General features: G+C 50.1%; 2 protein-coding genes across 3 annotated transcripts in view; one reads left to right on the forward strand and one right to left on the reverse strand.

The window, feature by feature from the left end:
* Positions 1–181: 181 nt before the first annotated feature.
* On the reverse strand, positions 182–5,468 carry SNRPC (small nuclear ribonucleoprotein polypeptide C). Of its 2 annotated transcripts, none has more exons than XM_082295966.1 (6): positions 5,018–5,468; positions 4,750–4,792; positions 4,287–4,395; positions 2,485–2,577; positions 1,803–1,907; positions 182–548 (listed from the first exon to the last, which is right to left on the reverse strand). In XM_082295966.1, exons 1-6 carry the CDS (start codon positions 5,023–5,025, stop codon positions 424–426), a joined length of 483 nt encoding a protein of 160 aa, XP_082152092.1. In that variant the 5' UTR covers positions 5,026–5,468; the 3' UTR covers positions 182–423. The 2 variants fall into 2 exon arrangements, with proteins under 2 accessions (XP_082152092.1, XP_082152093.1); XM_082295967.1 differs by having other exon boundaries at positions 2,485–2,574; positions 5,018–5,465.
* Positions 5,469–5,820: 352 nt separating this feature from the next.
* The window catches only part of ILRUN (inflammation and lipid regulator with UBA-like and NBR1-like domains), a 28,441-nt gene continuing 14,105 nt past the window's right edge, over positions 5,821–20,156 (forward strand). The window contains exons 1-2 of the mRNA XM_082296208.1: positions 5,821–6,066; positions 17,708–17,862. Of these exons, the coding sequence (XP_082152334.1) occupies positions 5,909–6,066; positions 17,708–17,862 (313 nt within the window). The 5' untranslated portion in view covers positions 5,821–5,908. The remainder of the gene's footprint in view (positions 6,067–17,707; positions 17,863–20,156) is intronic.

Genomic DNA, 20,156 nt, shown 5'->3' on the forward strand with positions numbered 1-20,156 from the left:
CCCCTCTGGTATCTCCTCCAGGACCAACCCAGACCCCCAGGGAGCTGCCGCCGGATCCTCCAGGACCCCCTTCCCAGGGGCTCCCCCAGGACCTCCATCAGCCCTGAATTTGCCTCACAGCCCAGCACTGCTCCCCACCCCTATTTTCTTCTCCAGTCCACAACAAGGCGCCAAGTCCGTATGGAAACAACATCAATGCTTTATTGTTTTTATTACTCAATGGGGGGAAAAAAAATAGTAATACAACTGAAGAGACACCCAAAAAGCCAGACCTCGTACAAGTCAGTGCAGGGTGTGTCCATCTACACGCTGAGGTGACAGCAAAGTCCCTCCACACACCCAGTACAAAAGCCCAGGGACACAGGTCTGTGCTGGTTATCATAGGGAAGGTCCTAATATGAAAAGGCAGCTCCATCTTCACCTTTATCTGTCTGGACGGGTCATTCCCGGCCTGGTTGGCACCATCATGGGCCTGGAGGGGGGTCTCATCATTGGGGGCCCTGGCATCATTGGCATGTGTCCTCCCATGGGTGGCCTCATCCCTGGAGCTGCCAGGGGAAAAACAGGTTAGAGAACAGGTCTTGGGAGTACCAACTGCCCTGTCATCGTAGAACATGGATGGTTTGGGTTGGGATGGACCTTAAAGATTTATTTCCACTCCCCTGCCACAGGCACAGACACCTTCCACTGTTCCAGGTTGATCCAAGCCCTGTCCAAACTGGCCTCGGACACTTCCAGGGATAGGGCAGCCACAGCTTCTCTGGGCAACCTGTGCCAGGGCCTCACCAGCCTCACAGGGGATAATTTCACACTGTACAGTGGGCAGGTTCTCTCCCCTGCTCCAGGGAACTCCCATTTTCCAAGTCTGCAAGCTCTGACCTGGCAGAGACGGATTCCGTTCCCTGAAGGAGCTCAGCCATCAGCAGAGGAGGAATGGAGCTCATGGGTTATACACCCATTCTGACAACATTCACTCAAAAATTATTTCCAGACACTCAAGAGAGACACGAGCTTAATTACTGATCCGGAAAGTTCATTTGGAGAAAAGTGCTGCAAACAAGCACCAAGCACCTCTGCCAGGGAAAAGCAGGCGTTCTGCTGCATGGCTCTGAAAGAATGGTTTCCATCTCACTTTGCCATTTATTTTCACCAGGCTGCTGAACATCACAGATTGCTCATTTACCTTGTGCCTTTAAAAACACTTAAAGAATACTTTCCAGCACAAGACAATAACTGCAAAGACACTCCACTACTTTCAGTGCACGTGTGTGTGTGTGTGCTCCCGCAGATTTGTTCTGGGAACTGCTCCAAAAAGATATCCCTTGAGAATTCCTCAAATGCCAGGAAGCTCAGGAGTGGAACGGATCAAAGACATTTTAGTTTACAGTTCTGATAAAGCATTTTCCAGGCCCATTGTTTCTCTGGAACATGTTCCCCTGAGACATTTTAGAGAGTAAAATTCATTTAGTACAAAAAATGTGCCCTTTGTGCAAAACCCGAGACCTGGAGGCACCAAACTCCTAAACAACTACTGCTCAAAGCAGAGGGAGAACAGCTACGACTTCCCAGAGCCAAAATTCCAGCTGCAACGGGGGGTTGGGTAACTCTCAATGAGAAGTAAAAAGGCTTTAATGAATGGTTGTAAAACTTGTAGTCTCTCCATGCAGGGGTAACAGTGACACAGGTGTGACCGGAGCGTGACCAGCCCAGCACTGAGCTCCCAATAGATGGTGGGACAGGAAACATCACCTAGACCCCCCACCCAGCCCCCCCATGGCACAGTTACCCCATCCCAGACTTACCAGGTCCAACTGGCATCATTCCCGGGGGGGGTGGGCCCATCATTGGCATCATCGGGGGCCCCCCCATGTGTGGGGCTGGCATCATGCCGGGCCGGGGGGGGCCAGCTGGACAGACACAACAGTTACACACTGGCACTCTCAGCCACCAAAGGGCAGTGCAGTTATTCACAGCATATGGCAGTAACTAATGCCTCAGTGGCTTTACATCTGCCTCCATGCCAGCCCTGATCCCACGTGCTAGGAAGTGACCAGAGGAGGAACATGCTGGCTGCCAACTCCAGCTGTGCACACCCAGCACAGGGAGCTGCCACTCCCAACAGTGGGACTTGGGGCTGGGAGGGCTCTGGGCCCTTCACCAGCTCAAGGGCAAAAGGTTACCAAAATGATTGTATTTAGAAAAACCAACCCAAACCAACCCACTGTGCAGTTCTAATGGAGCCACCTGCACGGGACCCCCATGGAATGAGGGGCTGTCACTGCTTCTGGTGGACTCAGCATCCCAGAAATCAGACACAGTAAGGACTGAACTGATCTTACACAGAACTCCCTCACACTGTGGGAGCACAAGCTCAAGATGGCTTGGCTTGGCTTCAAGCTAAACGCCTTTTCTTTCCAAGCTGAGGACACAAGCAATACAGCTCCAGAGGGCCGTGATCCCAGTCCCAAAGTGCCCCAAACTTACGGATGCTGGGAGGAGGTGGAATCATGGCTCCGGCCGGAGGTGGTGCCGAGAATGGGGTCGGTGGAATTTTCCCTTGCTGGAATGCAGCCGCTACATTGGGGGGGAAAAGAAAAAAAAAAAAAAGGAAAGAAAGAATCCCAGGGAAAAAAAAAAACCAGTTACTAGGCCGAGGAAGCGCCGGGTCACTCGTCCGTGTCATGCCCCGCGGTCACGTCATGCTGCGTGCGCTGCTGTCCCCACGCCGGACACATCCCTGGCACCTGGGGAGCACCTGAGACTCCTGGAGACAATTCTTGTTACAGCTGGGACTAGAGAGCTCCTGCGTGGATGTCACACCCCTGGGCAGGGCGGGTGGGTGGGTGGGTGGGAGAGAAAAAAATGAACCACGTCGCGGGATCCGCAGCGTTCCACCGGGACATGCTGTGCTGGAATGGCAACGGGGCGAGGGCTGGGGAGGGGCAAGGAGCAGGAAACGGGGTGCGAGGAAGGGGAGAAATTCAACTGGTCTTGACTGGAAGGAAGGCAAAAGATGGGGAAGTTGGGAGCATCGCAAGGAAAACGGACGAAGGGAAATAGAACGAGGATGAGTATGTGTAGATACAAAAATGCTGCTAGCGAGGATTTTCTTGCTATTTTCTAAGTCCGTGAGAGACTTTTCTCTCTCACAGAAGAGGTAGCAGGGAATGTAAACAACCAAACACCTGCAGCCTTGAAAAGTCTTGTTTATGCTATGGTAGAAAAATATTTTGATGATGGATGTTTTAGGATTTTAGCCAATCACCCCAAGGGGTGGCTGGTCCCTTGTCCAATTAGACTATGAAGAAAAAGTCTATAAAAGAGTTTGTAAAATAATTAAATAAATCAATCTTGCTGCACAATTCCTGCCTACTGGATCTTCTCTCCTCCTCCTCCCTATGGCTGCAGGACACAGTGATATATCCTAGGGCCCAGGCCTGTGGTAATAAGTGTGGGGAAGTCTGGACTGGATATTTTAGGAGAACTCTTCACCCAGAGGTGGTTGGGCACTGAGCACTCCTCAGGGAAGTGGGCACGGCTCTGAGCCTGTCAGAGCTCAGGGAGCAGCTGGATGATGCTCCTGGGCACATGGTTTAGTCTTAGGCAGTCCTGCACGGAGCTGGGAGGAGGATCAGTGATCCTTAGGGGTATTTTCCAACCTGAGATATCCTACGAGCCAAGGAACGCTGCCATAAAGTTAATCTGGTGTTTGTATTTCTTTCATAGAGGAAAGAGCCATTCCTCAGAGGAAAGAGGAAAAGGATCCTATGAAGTGACAGAGAAAACAATGCCACACTTCAGTCAAGCCTTTAAGCACAAGAAAAAAACATCACTGGGCAACTGAGGGCAAGCAACTCCAGCACATGAAAAATGCAACAATCCAGATGTTTTAATGTCCATTTTCCTATCTTTCGGAATTCTTATCCAAGCTCTTAGCATGAACGTGCCACTGCCAAGCAGCACAAGTGTGTTGTGTGGCTCTGTAGGATATCACTGAGGGCAGTGGCATCGACAGCCCTCATGAACAGTGACATGGAGACACTGCCACCAGCCCTGGAAGGGAACCTCAGCTCCTGTGTGGTAGACAGAGCCCTCAGGCTCCCCCAGGACAGCCCAAAACCTGAGGAACTCACGATCCACACTCCAAGTTTTCACTCGTGACTCACTGAGCAAAGACTCCCCAGGGAAGTGAGGAAAAGTCAAGGTGGAAGCATGGAAGAGCAGCTGGAGGAAAGGCAGGGGAAGGAAAGGGGAGGCAGCTGAAGTCACGGAAAGATTGGCCTTACTTGTTTTGTCAATCAGGCTCTGGGCTTGCTCCTCCATCCATTTCTGGTAATAGTCCTTCACATTCTCCTTGTGCTTCCGGCCACTGCAGTGGGTTTTTCTCACAGAGGGCTGGGAAAGGTCACAGAAAGGTTACCGGGGATTCATTACGATTTTAGTGTAATTTAGCAGCATAAAGCAGGTTTGTTTCTGTGCCCAGTCGGGGGGGGGGGAGGGGGGGGTGATGTGCAAAACCTTTACGTAAGTTTTATCAACACAATAAGTGTTGACTCCTCAAAGGCTGCCCTGAGCCCCCCCCAGCAGCCTTCTCTGACCCCGCCACTACCCCGCTGGAGAACACCAGGACCATGGCATGTTCTCCCTCTTTTGTGCATGGAAGGGGGAAACACCAAGTAACACCGCTCTAAGGTTTATTTTAATGCTCTTGATGCACGAAAGAATTAAAGCCAAGGCTCTGGTACTCACCGAGTCATGGGTGAGGTACGTGTCACAGTAATCACAGTAAAACCTGCCGAGGAAAAGCCTGGTTATTCAGAGCCCCCTTTGCGCTGTGAGCGTGAACGGAGCCCCGGAACGACCCGGCACGGCGCCAGGCCTCAGCCCGCCCGGTCATCCGCGCCCCTCACAGCCCTGGGCTCGCGGGGAGCACCAGGACCCCCGAGAGGCACCGAGCCCCGCCCGGGGACCGCCGCCCCGGCCCCTCGGGCAGCCGCGGCCCGGGCCCCGCACTCACTTGGGCATGGTGCTCCCGCCGCCGCCAGCCGGAAGTGGCGCACACACGCAGTGACGCACTCGCGCGGCGCCGCCGTCCGCTGCTTGACCCCCGCCGGCTGCCGTAGGGCCCGGAAGTGACTGCGACTGGCCGCCGCTGTCTCGTTGTCCCGCCCGGCAGGCGGAGCCGTGATGCGCCCGCCCGTCCCGGTGTGGTCACGCCACCACGGCCCGCCCAGAGACCCGTCAGCGCCGGCATCGCCCCCACACCGCGCAGCTCGCAGGGCTCAGTGGGGCCCCCAGCGCTGCCAAGGCGTGTCTCCTTGTCCTCCGTGTTTTCCTCACGGAACACACCCGGTGCTTCCGATCACCGGCCGCGCACGGAGCAGCCTCGCGCGGTCGAAAACTGCAGGAAAAACATCATTTTGGGGGGGGGGGGGAACCACCGAGCGGGCTCCCGGCGGGCGTTGCGCCTTCATTTGCATGGCACCGCGTGACGGCTCGGCATCTCATTTGCATACGCAAACACGCGCGCTCGCCCGCCATATATGGATGGCAGCGCGCGCGTGTGGGCGGAGACGGCCGCTCGCCCCGCCCCCCGCTGACGCAACGCCGCCGGGCGTCACGCGCACGCGTCATTTGCATGCGCGGCCCCGCCCCCTCGCCCCCGCCCCTCTCCCCACCCCCGCCCCGCACCGCGCGTGAGGTGACGCCGGCGGGGGGGGGGTGACGTCGCGTGCCGCGCGCCGGGGGGGGCGGGGCGGCGCACGCGCAGTGCCTGCGGCGGCGCGCGCGCGCACCCACTCTCCCCCCCTGCCCCCCCGCCCGCCCGCCCGCCCCCGCGCGCCCCCCCCCGCGCGCGCGGCGCTGAGGCGGCCCCGGCCCGGCCGCGGAGCCCCCGGGACCCCCGGCCATGGAGGGCATGGACGTGGACCTGGACGCGGAGCTCATGCAGAAGTTCAGTTGCCTCGGCACCACCGACAAGGACGTGCTGATCGGCGAGTTCCAGCGGCTGCTCGGCTTCCAGCTCAGCCCCGCCGGCTGCGCCTTCTTCCTCGACATGACCAACTGGTGCGGGCCTGGGGCCGGGGGGGGAGGGAGCGGGCGGGACGGCCTGAGGGGGCTTGCGGGGCTGAGAGGCCGCGGGCCCGGCCCCCCCCTCCACCCGAGCGCCCCAGGGCCCCGGGCCCCGCCGGGGCGGGGGGGAACGGGCGGTGTTTGTGTTGGGCCGTCTGCCCCGTGCCCGGGCCGGCCGGGCGGTGCGGGGCCGGAGGCGGCTCCCATGGCGGTGAGGGAGCGGGACGGGGCTGGTGGGGACGGGGCTCGACTCTCGGCCCCGGCCCGGGGTGCGGGTTCGCCGGTCCAAGGGCCGCGGAGCTGTTGGAGAGTGACGAACAGATGCACGGGGCGTGTGACCCGCGGGCAGGGAGCGGGGACTGCGTTCAGGGACGGGCTGTGACGCCCCGACTTTGAGGCAGCTTCAGAGGAAAGGAAATTGTGGTAGAAAGGCGCTGTGGAAGCCTGGAAGCGGCCGCGGTGCACGTGCGAGAGTTACCGGGGTGTTTGGGGAAAACTCAGCGTCTGCCTGTGGACTGAGGGTTTCTCTACATCCTCTGACTCTCGGTGTATGTTTGTCTCGATAAAGGCTCTGTGTCACTGCCCAAGGAAAAAGTAGGCACAAGTTATCAGGGAAGCTGTAGCTCGAGAAAAACAGGGGAGATATTCAGTACAAGGGTGAAAACCAGAAACTAGGAGTGTTCTGGTGCAGTGAGCCCAGGAACTGTAAAAAGCATGTTGGGGAGCAGCTGCTGCGTGAGTCGAGGGGTTTGGCTCGTTTTGAGCCCTTGCACCTCTCAGCCCATCTCCAAAGTGTGTTGACACCGTGGGGGCTGCAGGAGAGCAAACGAGTGCTGGGTGTTTCAGACACGGTGAACAGAGATCACTTAGCTAAGCTTTGCTTAGAGGTAGAACATCAAACCCAGAAACCTCAGCTTTGAAACCTGAAATCCAAGGGGAGGTCAGGATATCAACAGTTGGGGGAAAACTTGCGTGGAATTGTAGAGCTTATAAACAGTGATAAGACAACTTTGTCAGCTTTTTGCTTTTGCCTTTCCTTCCTCCTACAGCTCTGTATTGAATTATAGTGGCAAATATGCATCTGCAGAGGGAGTAAGGGAATAGCAAGTAATTCCTTGTGTTTTGTAATCTGACACAATGTGAAAGAAGGCCTCAAGGAGTTCAGGAGTTTGCTTGGAAGAAATGGTTGTTTCCCAGCAGAAGATGCTTTTCCACCTCATCCACGTGTTGGTGATGTGACTAAATCTGACACTGCACTGTAATCCTGGGGGTTCTGTGGGATTCCTGGGAAGAGCAGGGAACAGAGCTGAACCTGAAAGTTACTCCTGAAGATGCTCTGTGTAGCCAGAGTGTTCCTGGTTTGTGCTGAAGCAGTTCTTTTTCATCCAGGAATATTGAATTCTTGTTTAAAATAATAGTATTTCAAATCCAGCCTCAGAACCAAGGGCTTTTCAAATGTTTAGTTGCAATTGAAGAAGATCTAAAGTGGTTAAAATAGCTTTAATTTCCCAACTTCAATAGTTTGGTTCTGAAAACATCAGTTTTCACATTTTTTCTGAAGCACTAATTGGTAAGCCTTGTGAATGGATGGGCACGTGCCTGTTGGGTTGGTGAGGTATGTGTGCAAGCAAACATGGGCTGGGACTGTTCTGAGAGGGCTCAGAGCCCTTGTGAGTACCCGTTCTCAGCCTGGCAGGGGCTGCTCCTTCTCTTCCAGGTTGGTGCTATTCCTTGTGCTGGCGTGTCCAGTTGGCAGCTCTACCCTGTGCCCATCCCACTGCCCAACTCCCACCCCTTCCTGTATGGCCACAGGGTCGTTGGCCCAGCCGGGCTGACCCTGCACTAACCCTGCTGTCCCTCAGCAGGGACAATCAGGACACGTGTTCCTGTTCTGGAAGCGCCTTTCCTGTGTGGTTGAGGGGCCCTGTGCAATCCACGCTGCCCAGGTGATTCGGGTGCCCTACCAGGTTTGCCTCGTGTGGGGTGGAATTAGGGTCAGAACCTTCTGGCATCAGCAGATGTCCTGCAAATGTCCTGCAAATAATTTGTCTCGATGAGACCATCAGGTCACTTTTCCATGTGTTAAAGGCATGGCACGTTCCTTCAGGGATGATCCCTTCCTTCTGCATCGGGACTGATGTTCACCTGCAGGAAATGGTGAGGGAGCTCGTGGTGGGGTGACAGAAGTGCACACACTGGGTATTCCAGGTTCTCTGTGGCAATGTCCCATGTGTGAGTTAATTAACAAAGACATAAATAGTTTCACTAGAACTTGTTCCCAGGTGTGAAAGCTGCTCTTTGGCAATAGCTGTCATCTCCAGACCTGCAGTTCATTCCCCACTTTGCGTCTTTCATGTACTGTAGGGAGCACTCAGAGTTTAATGTGCTTTGAAAGACAATTTCCAACAGCATCATTAGTAATTGTGGTCAATGGATTTACAGTGAATTAGCTGTACTGCTGGAATAAAGGGATTATTTTTAAATAGCTTGTTTGGCCAATCTGGGGGGAAAAATTAGTGGCTGACTGGGAAGGAATACGTGTAAGTAGCCTCTAATAGTCCGTGTCCACTTCTCCATTTCCCAGGAATGCCCAGTGCCCCTTCAGACCTCTGTCAGGCTTGGGCAGTGCTAAGGAACTGCCAGCTGGTTTTACTAAGTGCTGCAAAAATGCTTTGGGTTGAACGCATGCATCCAAAGTTTCTGAGGCTGTTCCTTGATCTGCAGGAAATACAGGTTAAACCCTTTGTCTTTCCCTGGTATTTATTAAACACTTTCCTGGAGTTCTGTCTGTTTTCTGTGCCTACTTCTTGCCTTCCTGCTGCATAAATCCGATTCCTGAGATCCTGGCTGTACATTCTCCAACAGCAACACACATCACACTGCTTTACATTTAGTTATTTATTTTCCATTCGGAGAGGCTGAGCTTTCGCTTTCGGCCTAAAACCAAAAGTGAACTTTTTTGTCCAAAAAGCAGAACCAAAAGTGAACTGTTTCGGCGCCAAAATGTTTCTTTCTCTGGAGGAAACCTGGGGCAGCAGAGTGGGGAGGGCATTTTGCTGCTGTTGCATCCAGGATCAAATCCCCCTCGGTTACCTTGGCTCTGCTCCCTCCCCTCCATGTGTTGGGCCCCACCACAGGTGGGAGGGAGGGGGCTCATGGGAGGGATTTTTGTGGTGCAGCGAAGTCCCACGTGCTGCCTGCAGCTCCACAGTGATCTGTGAGATGGGCAGAAGTGAGTCTGAACCCCTTTGGCCTTGGCCTGCCTTCACAGGGAGCTCCTGGAACTCCATAAAAGTCATTAGATTCCTCTAAAGCTGGTGTGGAAATTGTATTGGGAGAAGAAAAAGGAATTATTTTCTTTTAATTGGAGTGTGTGCCAGCTTTGTGGGTGAGAGGCTTGGAGCTGCTCTAATTCTGTGAGAAAGTGAATTAGTTTGATGTAGCTAATGGTGGTGGATTTAAAATCCATATTTTAGTGCAGTTGGCTCAGAGATTCCCAGTTTGGAAGAACTAATGTATATTTCAGTAATTTACGTGTAATATTTCTTTACATTCTCTTTTTAGCTTTTGTTTAGAAAGCTGAATTTTTATTAGAGCAGTAGGTGTGATATTTAATTGAAATGTGTCAGATAATAATGGTTTCCATTGTGTGTGTGGGGGGGAAAAGCATTATTGTAACAAAGCTTTTTGGATCCAGCTTTAGGTGAAAAAGGTCATTATTTGTAAGGTTGTCAGATCTCTTCTGGGGATCCTTGTGTTTTTCTCATCTGTTTAGGAGAATTTGTGGCTGTGTCATGGTTTAACTAGTACTCCCAAGGTGATGTTTTGCATAAAGATTAAGTTTATCTCTGAAAATACTGCAGAAATCTGCAGTAAATCCTAGTTCTGTCTTGTGTCAGGTGTGGGGCAGTTCTGTGCTTAAATTGCCTTATAGATTCACGTTTCCATCCCTGTGGGTGGGCTGTTCAAATTCTTTATATCCAGTGAAACAACTGTATTGCCCAGAAGTGGATGTATTTGATTAGGGATTTAGCTAATAGGGGTTTAATTGCTTTTCCCGTGACTTATACTAAGTGTAGGTGCTACTCATCTACAAGAGAAATACTTCAGGTGTATTTGTGTAAGAAGTCAGGACGCTCAGAATTTAACAGAACAGACCCGGTCAAGGGGATTTACTCACACAGGGTGTGGTTCCCACAGCGGCTCACATCAGCATTGCTCCTGATTTTTAACCTCAGGTGTTTGCAGATGCCTGCAGCATGCAGGTGTCCTTCTGAAAACAGATGTTTGGGCTGCTCTTCAGACTGAAGCCATGTTCTAACAAATGTGAGGAAAACTTTCCCTCTGCTCTGTATGGACCTCGAGCTCAGTTTTGACACCCCTTCCCTTTGGTGGAGAATCCTCGTGTCATGGAGGAGACAGGAGACCTGATTTTCCAAATAAATCATCCTCCCTTGGGGATGCCTGTGGGTTTTCGTTCCTCACCCAGCATCCATGGAGCAGTGACAGCAGTGGGTGGGAGTTCCTGTTCCTTTGCTTCCCATCATTATCAGGTGATAGAGACCAGAGTCCCATGTTCTTTCTGTGACTCAGTACACTTTGTTGAGCAATCTGTGTCTTGGTGTGACTCTGGTCAGGTTAATATTTGTTTATGGTGACCAGCTGGGCCAAATCTCGTGAAAAAGGTTGCCTCAAAACATTGACTGGGTGTTGATAAGCTTTAGTAGGGAAGAGGGAAGCTGAGGCTTTGGACTTGGTGTCCCTCTTACTCTAACCCGGTTGGTGACACGCTGTTCTCACAGGCAGAAGTGGCACCCCAGAAGCAGATCTGGTGGCTGCTGATGTGCTGTCACCAGGGTGTCAGGACAGTGTGGGGAGCTCTGTGGATTGTGGTGGGTGCAGGGTCGTTTACACCCTTGGGTTGGGGAGGGAAAAGAGGTTTTAAACTGTTTGGTCTGTTGTGGCTCACTTGATACATAGTGGATATGTCTTAGTGCCTGTGAGCCATCGCAGACTGCTGCCTCTCTGTGTCCACAGCTGTCTCCTAGTGCTACTAAAAATAACAACATTACAGAATTAAACAATTTAAAAATATTTTCTTAGAAGCTTTTATCTAATGCGTAGAAAAAACCAAACCCACACCTCTCCTCCAGAGCAGCTCAAATGTTTGACCTGATTATTTTGAATGAAATCTAGACTTTAAAGAAATTGTATTTATAACTGTGGAACATACTATAATTGTGCTCCAAGACAGAAAGCATTTAAAAATTTGGTGCTTGTGGCACGGAAGCATAAGCAGGTAACTGTAGCAGAATTGGGTACAATATAATTTTGGTCCAGCTGAACTCTGCCTTACATGCCCCAACTTGTTCTCAGACAGTTTCTGTAGCTTAATCCCCCTTCACTTTCCTGCAGACAATTATAGATTGGTGACATAGTTTGTACCGAGGAATTGGCAGTTACAGAATCTCCTGTGTACTGGCAGCTCTCAGTGACTTTCCACTGGGAAGAGCTGTTGCCTGTTTTCAGTGGCAGCTCCTGCTGGGACATTCTCGGGATATTTTACCCCCCACTTAAAGCTGCTGGGACCATCTGCTTTGGGAGGGATCAACTGCTGGGGATGGTTCTGAGGGCTCCTGCTTGTAGCACCGTCATTGTGGTGCTGCTGTTGGGCAAGGGGTTGTGCTCAGGTGTTTTACTGTGCTCAGGTGATGTGCTCAGCTCTTTGCGGGTATCTCGAGAAGGTTTCAGCAGCTGCTCTGGGTGTTTCTGTGCACATTAAAGCCGCTCAGGGAAAGTGAGTTCCTTTGATGGTTTGGTGCTCTGAGGATGCTGTGCCTCTCCTGTGGGCTCTCAGTTTCTCTCCTCGTGCTGCTCCTGCAGACACAGGATTGCTTCTGTTACTGCAGGTTTCTGTCTTCTTCCTAGAACACCCCACTTGTGTGGAACTGCTGCTAAGACAATGAAATGTTTTTCTGTGTCTTCATGTGAAAAATACATAAGCTATAAATTAGCCAGCTCTTTCCCCCTCCCTCCTTCATCTTAAAGCTTTCAGCTTCCCTCAGTCCTTTTGCATCATCAGACATCTTCTAAGGTAGTTTCCCAACTTCGTACATAGAATTTAGTGTAACTTTAGTGTAATAGGGGTCAAGAACGAAGAAAACTGACACAAGTTTTGCTTTCTGAAATTCTGTCTGTTGAAAGATATTCACTGATTAAAATTCCAGTCCTTCAAAACATCTTGAAACTTTGCACTTAATTGCTATGTGTCATCCCTATTGAACGTTGAAATTGAAAGCTCCAGGTGGAAGTGCTTCCCTGCAGCATGATGTGCATGTCTCTTCCCCCACCCCCTTTGGCCTTCTCCAAGGCTTGGAGTGAGGCATCACCTGCTTCTGGAGCAGTAGAAGCTGTTAGAGATGTCCCAGCCTGGAGTATCAGCAAGCCAGGTCCCCAGGAGCTGGGCTGAAGAACATCCAACTAAGATTGTGAAAACTAAGAGACAAAAGGGGTTGCCTCACTTGGATGTCTCCCATACATTTTTAGTCTCTCCCCGCTGTATCATGTAGAGAAGTTCCATTATTTGGGAGTGAGAAACTGTCCATCTGCTGCACTATTTCTTTTTGTTTTTTAACAATAGGCACCTTATGGGGTGCTGTGGTGCCTGGTTACACACTGCATTTGGAGAGTGAGAGGAGGTCTGTGAAGGTGGAGACTTGAGTTACAGGAGTCCAAAGTGTCATACATCACATGTTCTGTGCTGGAGATTTTATTGTGCTGTTTAGCACTGCCCAGTGTCTCTGCATTGCATATTTCCAGAAGATGTCACCTGAGTTGCTTGGCTCATGACAAAACACTGCACCCTGTGAGTGCTGAGGGCACACAGAGAGCACACCTCCCAGCCCAGGCACCTGCCTGGCTCCTCCCCCCCTCCGCGGGACAGACCTTGGCACCTTCCTTACAATGACCAAGTCCATTTGTTACCTAAGAAACGTTGCTGGCTGTCTCTGCATGACCTAAGGGCTGCATCCCATCTGAAATTCCAAATGGAAGGTGCCCTGGGTGTTGCAGGGAGCATTCTGTCCTCTGTGTTCTCCAACAGCTCAGGAGAACCAGAGGCCTGCAGTGTTCCCCAGGAGTGGGCCATGATGGATGCTGTGCTGTGGACAAGGGCAGGAGCCAGAGAGAGGCAAATTTGCAGGCTGGATTTTGAGCTTGTGATTTGATTTGAATTTTTACTCCCCAAAAATCTGTTCTTTAAAAAAATTGCATTTTTTTCTTTGGCTCTCTCGTCAAGGAATTTGACAATAATGAAAGCTTGCAGATTCCTGTAACATTTATAGTTCAAATTCTAATGTCTTTCATCTTGTATGTTCAAAGCACCTGCTTGTACTGCTTTTCTTTTGAGATACTGAACTTCTCTATGCTGAAAGAATTCCCCATATTCTGGGGAGCAGAGGGTCTTGGGCCCATGCCCTGCTTTGCTTGAGGCCTCAGCAGCCTTGGTGCTTCAGTGTCTTCAGTCTCCTAAGAAAAGTCTGATACAATTAATTGAAAAACAATTTCCATTTACCCGTATACTGCTGGTTGTTTGCAGGACAGGGAGGTTGTGTAAGGAGGCCTCGAGTTTGTGAACTGATTCTTTTAATTTTGAACACTGAATTACTTTAAGTAATTAATGCCTAAATATATTGGTTTAACATAACAAAAGGCTGTCTGGAAAAAACTGGGAAGGGAAAGAAGGGTTCAAGATGAGCCACCTTGTTGCTAACACTTAAGAGTTGTTAAGGGATGTCTCCACAGCTATTAGCAGAGAAGGTTTTAACTTGACTATTGTAATTTAGCTCCTGAGGCTTGAAATGAAGCAGCAGAGAAAAAGGCTTGATCTGGAAAGGAACAGTTTGGTGTTGTGTGGGAAAAGCGCTTGACACCCAAGAGTCATGGGATGCCCTTGAAGAGGAAACAGTGGGATGCCCAGAGTTAGAGTGGATTTGGTTGATGATGTGGAGCTACAACCTGTATTTGCTTCCTACTCCCCTCTCTCTTTCTGAAGTCTTGCTCTTAGGACTAAAATTGAGCACAGTGCTGAGTCCTGGGCTCACCCCATCACTGGGGTGACTTTTGACTGCAGGCTTTTCCCGGGAATTAGGGCTTGGATCTTGTCAGACCTGCTCTGTAAGTGTGGCGGGGCTACAAACTGCTGTGGTCCGGGACTGCTCTAAAAATGGAAAAATTGCTTAATTTCAGGAACATAAGGAGGGCCTGAGACCTGGAGGGCCCTGTGAAGAAAGAGCTGCACGGCCACCCCTGTAATTAGGAGAGCTCAATCATGTCTATTACACTGGCTGGATTTGCAGAGTTGTTTGGTGTATAATAGTAATTTATCTCCTATGGCAGAGAGCAGAGGGTAGAGTAAGTAGTGTGGTGTAAGTCACACTGAGGAGTGAAATCAGGCAGGCAGGGGTGTGTGAGCAGAAGCCAGATGATAACTGGACCCTCTGAGGGCTGACCCTTGTATCTGTCCCTGCAGTGTCTGCAGCTGGGGCTATGCAATTACAGCTGGGCACAAGGGTAAAGACCTAAAAAAACCCCAAATACGTATTTAAAAATAGACAAATTTCAGGGCCCTGAGTGTGTTTGCCCTAATGCATCTCTGTCATTAAGGTCACATTTGGGTGTGAGCTGCACTGATGCTGTGCCTGTGGCAGAAGGGCGAGTGGCAGGGTGTGCTGCTTGGGCTCAGCTGCCTGCACATAACCAGGCTGCAGAGAGTTCACCTCTGCAAGTGGCATTTTCCCCAGAGTGCTGCCCTCCGGCTGATCTTGGGGGTTCTTGGGCAAGGGAGGAGGGGGAGCACTGTCTCTTGGGAGGAGGAATGGGACAGAGCCAGCAGTGGTCGTGTGGGCTGAGAACAGGACTGAGGTGTGAGCTGGGGGTGCCTGTGGCCCAGAGTGCAGCCGCTGCCACTCCATCCCTGTCTCCTGGGGTTGTCTGTGTCAAAGAACGTGAACTCAAGGCAGATTTGCTTTGTCATCCTGACTTTGGCTTCTGCCACTGTGAATTTCTCTTCAGTTTCTGGACGCTTCTTTTTAGTTCTCTACTGGGGAGTCCAAAAGGCATTGAAACACATAGAAGGGCTCCCCCCAAACACCCCCCACCACACAGATCATAAAGTGGGAGTGGGGAGGTGGGTTTGGGAATATCGGATCACAAACGGGGGCAAATCTATTTCCAGCATGCCTTGTTCTTTAGTTAGTTTTTAACTCCATGCTGCAGAGGAGTGTTGTTGTTTCCCAATGGCAAAGTGCACTGAAATATGACCCCAGGATGGCAGTGCTGGCCCCAGGCCTATGTGCACAAATAGCCCACTACCTTCTGAGGCCTGTTTGCAGCCCAGCAAACAAACACAGCCAGACTGCCTCACAAAGAGTTGCAGCAGAAATCTGCCCCTCAGAGCTTTTATTTTTTCCTCTCAATGTCAATAAGACGTCAGTACCACTGATTGCAGAATCATCACTCACAAGATGTTGTGGTCCGTCTGAAAATGTAGTTATGTAGTAGTGGATTAGGAAGAGAAGGAGCTGCATTGCTGTCTTTTGTATCTCCTACAATACCTTTTGCCTTGGATTGCTGTACTACAGGAAGAAATCGTAGTGCTAACTAAGCTCCAGCTCATGGTGTTAGCTGGGTGAGTGAGCAGGAGTCTCTTGGCACAGCCCTGGTGTGAGTTATGTAAATCTTGTGCAGTGTATAAGCAACAGGCGGTTGGTGACGTAAAACTGAGCATTTGTCTCTGTTTACTGGCTAATGTGACATGGCCCCTTCCTGCAGCATTTGACTGAGCTGGCGGGATTAAATAGAGCCCTCACACTCCTAAGTAGAAAACGCCTCAGGCTGAATAATAGTTTCTGCTCTGGAATTCAGAGTTCTGGCCATGGCATGGGACCCGGTGGTTCCTGTGTTGGACCAAAGTCCGCCCGGCACGGATGGCAAAGGTCTGGCTGTGAGGCTGGGGTTGCTGAATTGCTCATCGATCCCCGTGGCCATGTTGTGCAGGACATTCCTCCAGTGTCTCCTTAGCAGAATGTCAGGAACTCCTGTGACTCACACAGCGATTATCTGCTGGCGCTGTGATGGATGGATTGATTGCCAAACTGATGGGTCTTTGGGTCGTCTCCCAGTGCGGCTCTACCCCCTGCTGTTGCCCCCCAGTCAGCTGCTGTACTTCGGGTCCCCTGAGTTTTCTGTGAGGAGAAAGTGACACTGCTCCCATGCAGTTCCGATTTTATCCAGAATGTCTAATTTGAATGTTTTTTGCCACAAACACTGTAGGAATTGAACAGGAGGCAGTTTCTTTACTCACTGTTTCAAACCTCTTTCCAGCTGGCAAGCAGCCTCACAAGCCCTGTGTTTGCTCTTGCTCAGGGTCATGGTGCAAATGTTTCTCTTGCTTTCACCTTGGCTCACTGACTTGGACACATGACACCCCACCACTATCCAGCCCCTCAATATGTCACTGTGCCCACACAGAGCAGCTTCTGCAAGGCTTTGGTTTAGGTGGTGGTTCCCAGTTCCTGAAGTCTTGGTTTTGTTTTTTTTTCTATCCTGCTCAAAAAAAGCAACACAGATTTCTGTAATCATGAATAAAAAAAGCAGTTGTTATGCCCATTGCGTTTGGGGAGATTTTACTCATCTCCATTCTCACAGCACCCACTCACAACATGTAAATTAGGGCCACAACCTCTCAGACATGTATAAACAGAGGAATTACATGACTTGCCAAACACTTACGTAATGACTTAATAGTATATCGTGGAACTGAGCTAAGGCTCATGAATCCTCTTCCTGCCTGACTGTTCCTCTTCTCACATTAATTATCATGAATTGTAGCTACACCGTGGCTCAGGAATCAATAGCATTGTGGCTTTCTGAATGTCCTTAATATATCACAGACTTGCACTGTCATTTATCTTTATTCAGTGAGAACTTTTGACTCACGTGGTTTGTAAGTTCCTGGGAGTTGTGACTACCCAGAGCTGAACAGGCACTTTATTGATGAATAAACAGTTCGTACCTGATGGTATGTTTCAAAAACAGCGAGGCTGGAGTTACTGTCTGTAGCTACTGCTGCCCTTTGGCCCTGAGAGTTATCAGAAGAGTGTTCTTCATGTTTTGTTCCTCTTGTGCTCTTTTTGGACCTTGCGTGCCAAAATAAAATGGAGAGGTTTGGTCCTTCTGAAATTAGCTGAGGTAACAAGACTGGTGTGAAGAAACTGCCCTGTGTTTGCCTCCTGTGGTATAGCTGTTCTCTCGGTGTCTCCTGAACTGTTCAGCAAGTTTCATAAAGAACTGTTGGAGTAGAGGTCTCCAGGACTTACAAGTTCCAAGATTTCCAGGGAAAATAGAAGCAGAGTAGAAAAGTGATCCTGTGTCCCTGGCAAAAAAAAATCTGTATTTAGAGCTCTGTTATCTTGGAGAATCCACACACGATAGAGATAAAAGCTTTAAAAAACATGAGCAGCCGAGCTATTACCATCTGGATATTTTTGCTGAACTGTTTAGGATGACATATGACCTGTGCAGAGGGCCTGGTCCACCTGTACTTCAGGTTGTAATGTGCTTTTTTCCTTTCCAGGAATCTACAAGCTGCCATCGGAGCCTACTATGATTTTGAGAGTCCAAATATCAATGTCCCCTCCATGTCGTTTGTGGAAGATGTCACCATAGGTGAAGGAGAGTCCATCCCTCCTGATACCCAGTTTACAAAAACGTGGAGGATACAGAATACAGGTGAGGCCTTTGGACTGCAGCAAACCCCATGCAGCAGGTGCTGGGATCCAATGGGAGGGATGCTAGCTCAAGGCAGGAGGCTTGTGTGCACTCACCTGGGCTGGAGCCACCCTGAGGTGCTGCCAGCCCATGCAAGTTCCCCTTCTTGGGTTGGCACAGAGATTTTGTGGTGTGGTGTGCAGCTCGGTCAGGTCACCAGTCTTGTTCCTCATGCCACCACACAAACAAACTACAGGGAACTTGCAGACAAAGGAGGCAGTGACACAAGGGTCATGTGGCAGGTCCACTTCTGGCAGAATTGCCTTTTCATGTTCTGAGAGGATGCAGGGCTGGAGAGACCACATTCCAGTTTGAAATAAGTCAAAGCAGTGACTGGGATCCAGGAAGTGAGGCTGGGCAAAGTGCATTCCCAGTGCTTGATAATGGTGGGATGCAGTCAGAGAGGAAAATGAAATCCATGGATGCGAAGGAATCCCTTGTCCTTAAGAAGTGCAGTGACAGGATGTTGCATGAACATTTAAAACTGTGTGTCTGAATTTAATTGACCTGCTTGTACTTGTGTGAGGGAGAACAATCCCACACCGAGGTGTGATGTTGGGAGTCATCACGAGTCAGGTTCAGCTCTCTCAGTATTTCTGCTTGTGAATAGCTGCAGTACTTGGGCTGAATATCCAAGTATTGCAGAGACTAAAACCACACTAAAAATCTAAGAGTATTTCATTAGGAGTGGGATGTTTAAGAACACTGATTTATAGAGAATGTGTTCTAGAGGAAGGGTTTAATATTTCAGTGTACTTTTTCTGCCTCCTTTTGTTTGAAAGTACAATGGAAGGGTGACACGTGGAACTTGCTTAAACTCCAGTACTGTGAAAAGTTGCCTGGCAGTTTTTTTATAACTGTCCCAAATACAGCTCTTAAAAATCTACTAAGTGTGACAGGTCTTGTTTCTCCACTCTTAGTGTCTCAGTTTGTGTGTGTTATGACTACACCTCTATATTGGGCCTTTCCAACTCCTCCCTTCCTTGTTCCTCTGATGCACCATTTCCTGGATGCAAATTCAGCCTTAATTTAGCATCCTAGTTCAGGGGATATTTCATTGTTCTTGGAATGTTTCACCCTCTGAAATCCTGGGCCTTCTAAAATGAGGGACAGGAGCTCATCTTGACTTAGGATTTCCTGGTGAGGCTGACATTTGTTTTGGCTTCTGTGTGGTTTGAACCTGGCTTGTCAGACCATCCATCTGTGCCCTAATGGTGGTGCTGGAGGCCCGGACTTGGTACAACCACGCTGCTGAGGGTTAGTAAAGGGCAGCTTCACGTGCTAGTTATGACTCTGCAGTGTGAGGAGGACTGCAGCATTTGAAAACCATTCTTTGGTTTAATTAAGGTATAGTATCAAAGGGTTGTAGTGTTTCCAGATAATATCTACTTGTTAGGCAGGTAACTGAAGCAGCGCCAAGGTTTTTAACAGCTCTACAGGAGTCCTTGATTACATGACTTCAGTTCTAGAACACAAAATACCTGAGGCGTGTGTCACTGGAGCGTTGCAGGTCTGATGAGTGTGACAGGCAGAGTTCAGAGATTGTCAGTTTGAGGCACGTGAGCTCTGAGCTCAGTTCAGTCAGGTTCTCATATGTGTCAGTTAAAAGCAATGCCCTGCTCTGGTACCTGCAGAACGGTGCTGCCTTGTCTGCCAAAAGAGCAGTTTGTGTAGTAGAACCATTGCTGAAAGAGCAGCAGGATTTAACAGCCTGTCTTCCTCTCCCCACTCTGCCCCCAGCTGCTGCTGGCTCTGCAGGATACTCTCTGCAATTTTTCATCTCCTGAGAGATGAGTGTACTGAAATAGAATGACATAATCATAATTTCATTTTATGAAGCTTATCACTTGCAGCATTCTAGGCACCTTGCAAGCCTAAAGCCATTAAACCCGATAAAAATCACATAAATAATTTAAACTAAACCATGTTGCTGGGCTGCCAACCTCTGCAGATGAGACTTCATGCTCAAGTGCCCCACGCCCCAGGCTGAGGTCAGCCAGACGCCCAGCTCCGCTTTCAGAGCCCTGCTCTCTCAGCACCTTTCCAGCTGTACTGGTACATCCCCCGTGCTGAGCATCCCGCTGCACTCGTGCACATCCTGCTCTCCCTGTGAGGTTGTGAATTCCACAAATAAGGACTTGACAAGAAAACCAGTCTTTGCCATGTCTTCAGTGGAGTATCCACAGGGATTAAATTATCAGGCAAGCTGTTGCAAAGGATGCTCCTTGAGGTAATGTGAGGTCAGAGCAGCCTCC

Source organism: Coloeus monedula, assembly GCF_965178545.1.
Source record: "Coloeus monedula genome assembly, chromosome: 23".
NCBI classification, from domain to species: Eukaryota; Metazoa; Chordata; class Aves; order Passeriformes; family Corvidae; genus Coloeus; species Coloeus monedula.

Bases quoted from the DNA above. Each gene is read 5' to 3' on its own strand.
- SNRPC (XM_082295966.1), bottom strand. The intron at 4,396-4,749 runs GTGAGTACCAGA...GACCTTTCCCAG, and splicing joins CGTACCTCACCCATGACTCG to CCCTCTGTGAGAAAAACCCA. The intron at 549-1,802 runs GTAAGTCTGGGA...TTCCCCTGGCAG, and splicing joins AATGATGCCAGTTGGACCTG to CTCCAGGGATGAGGCCACCC.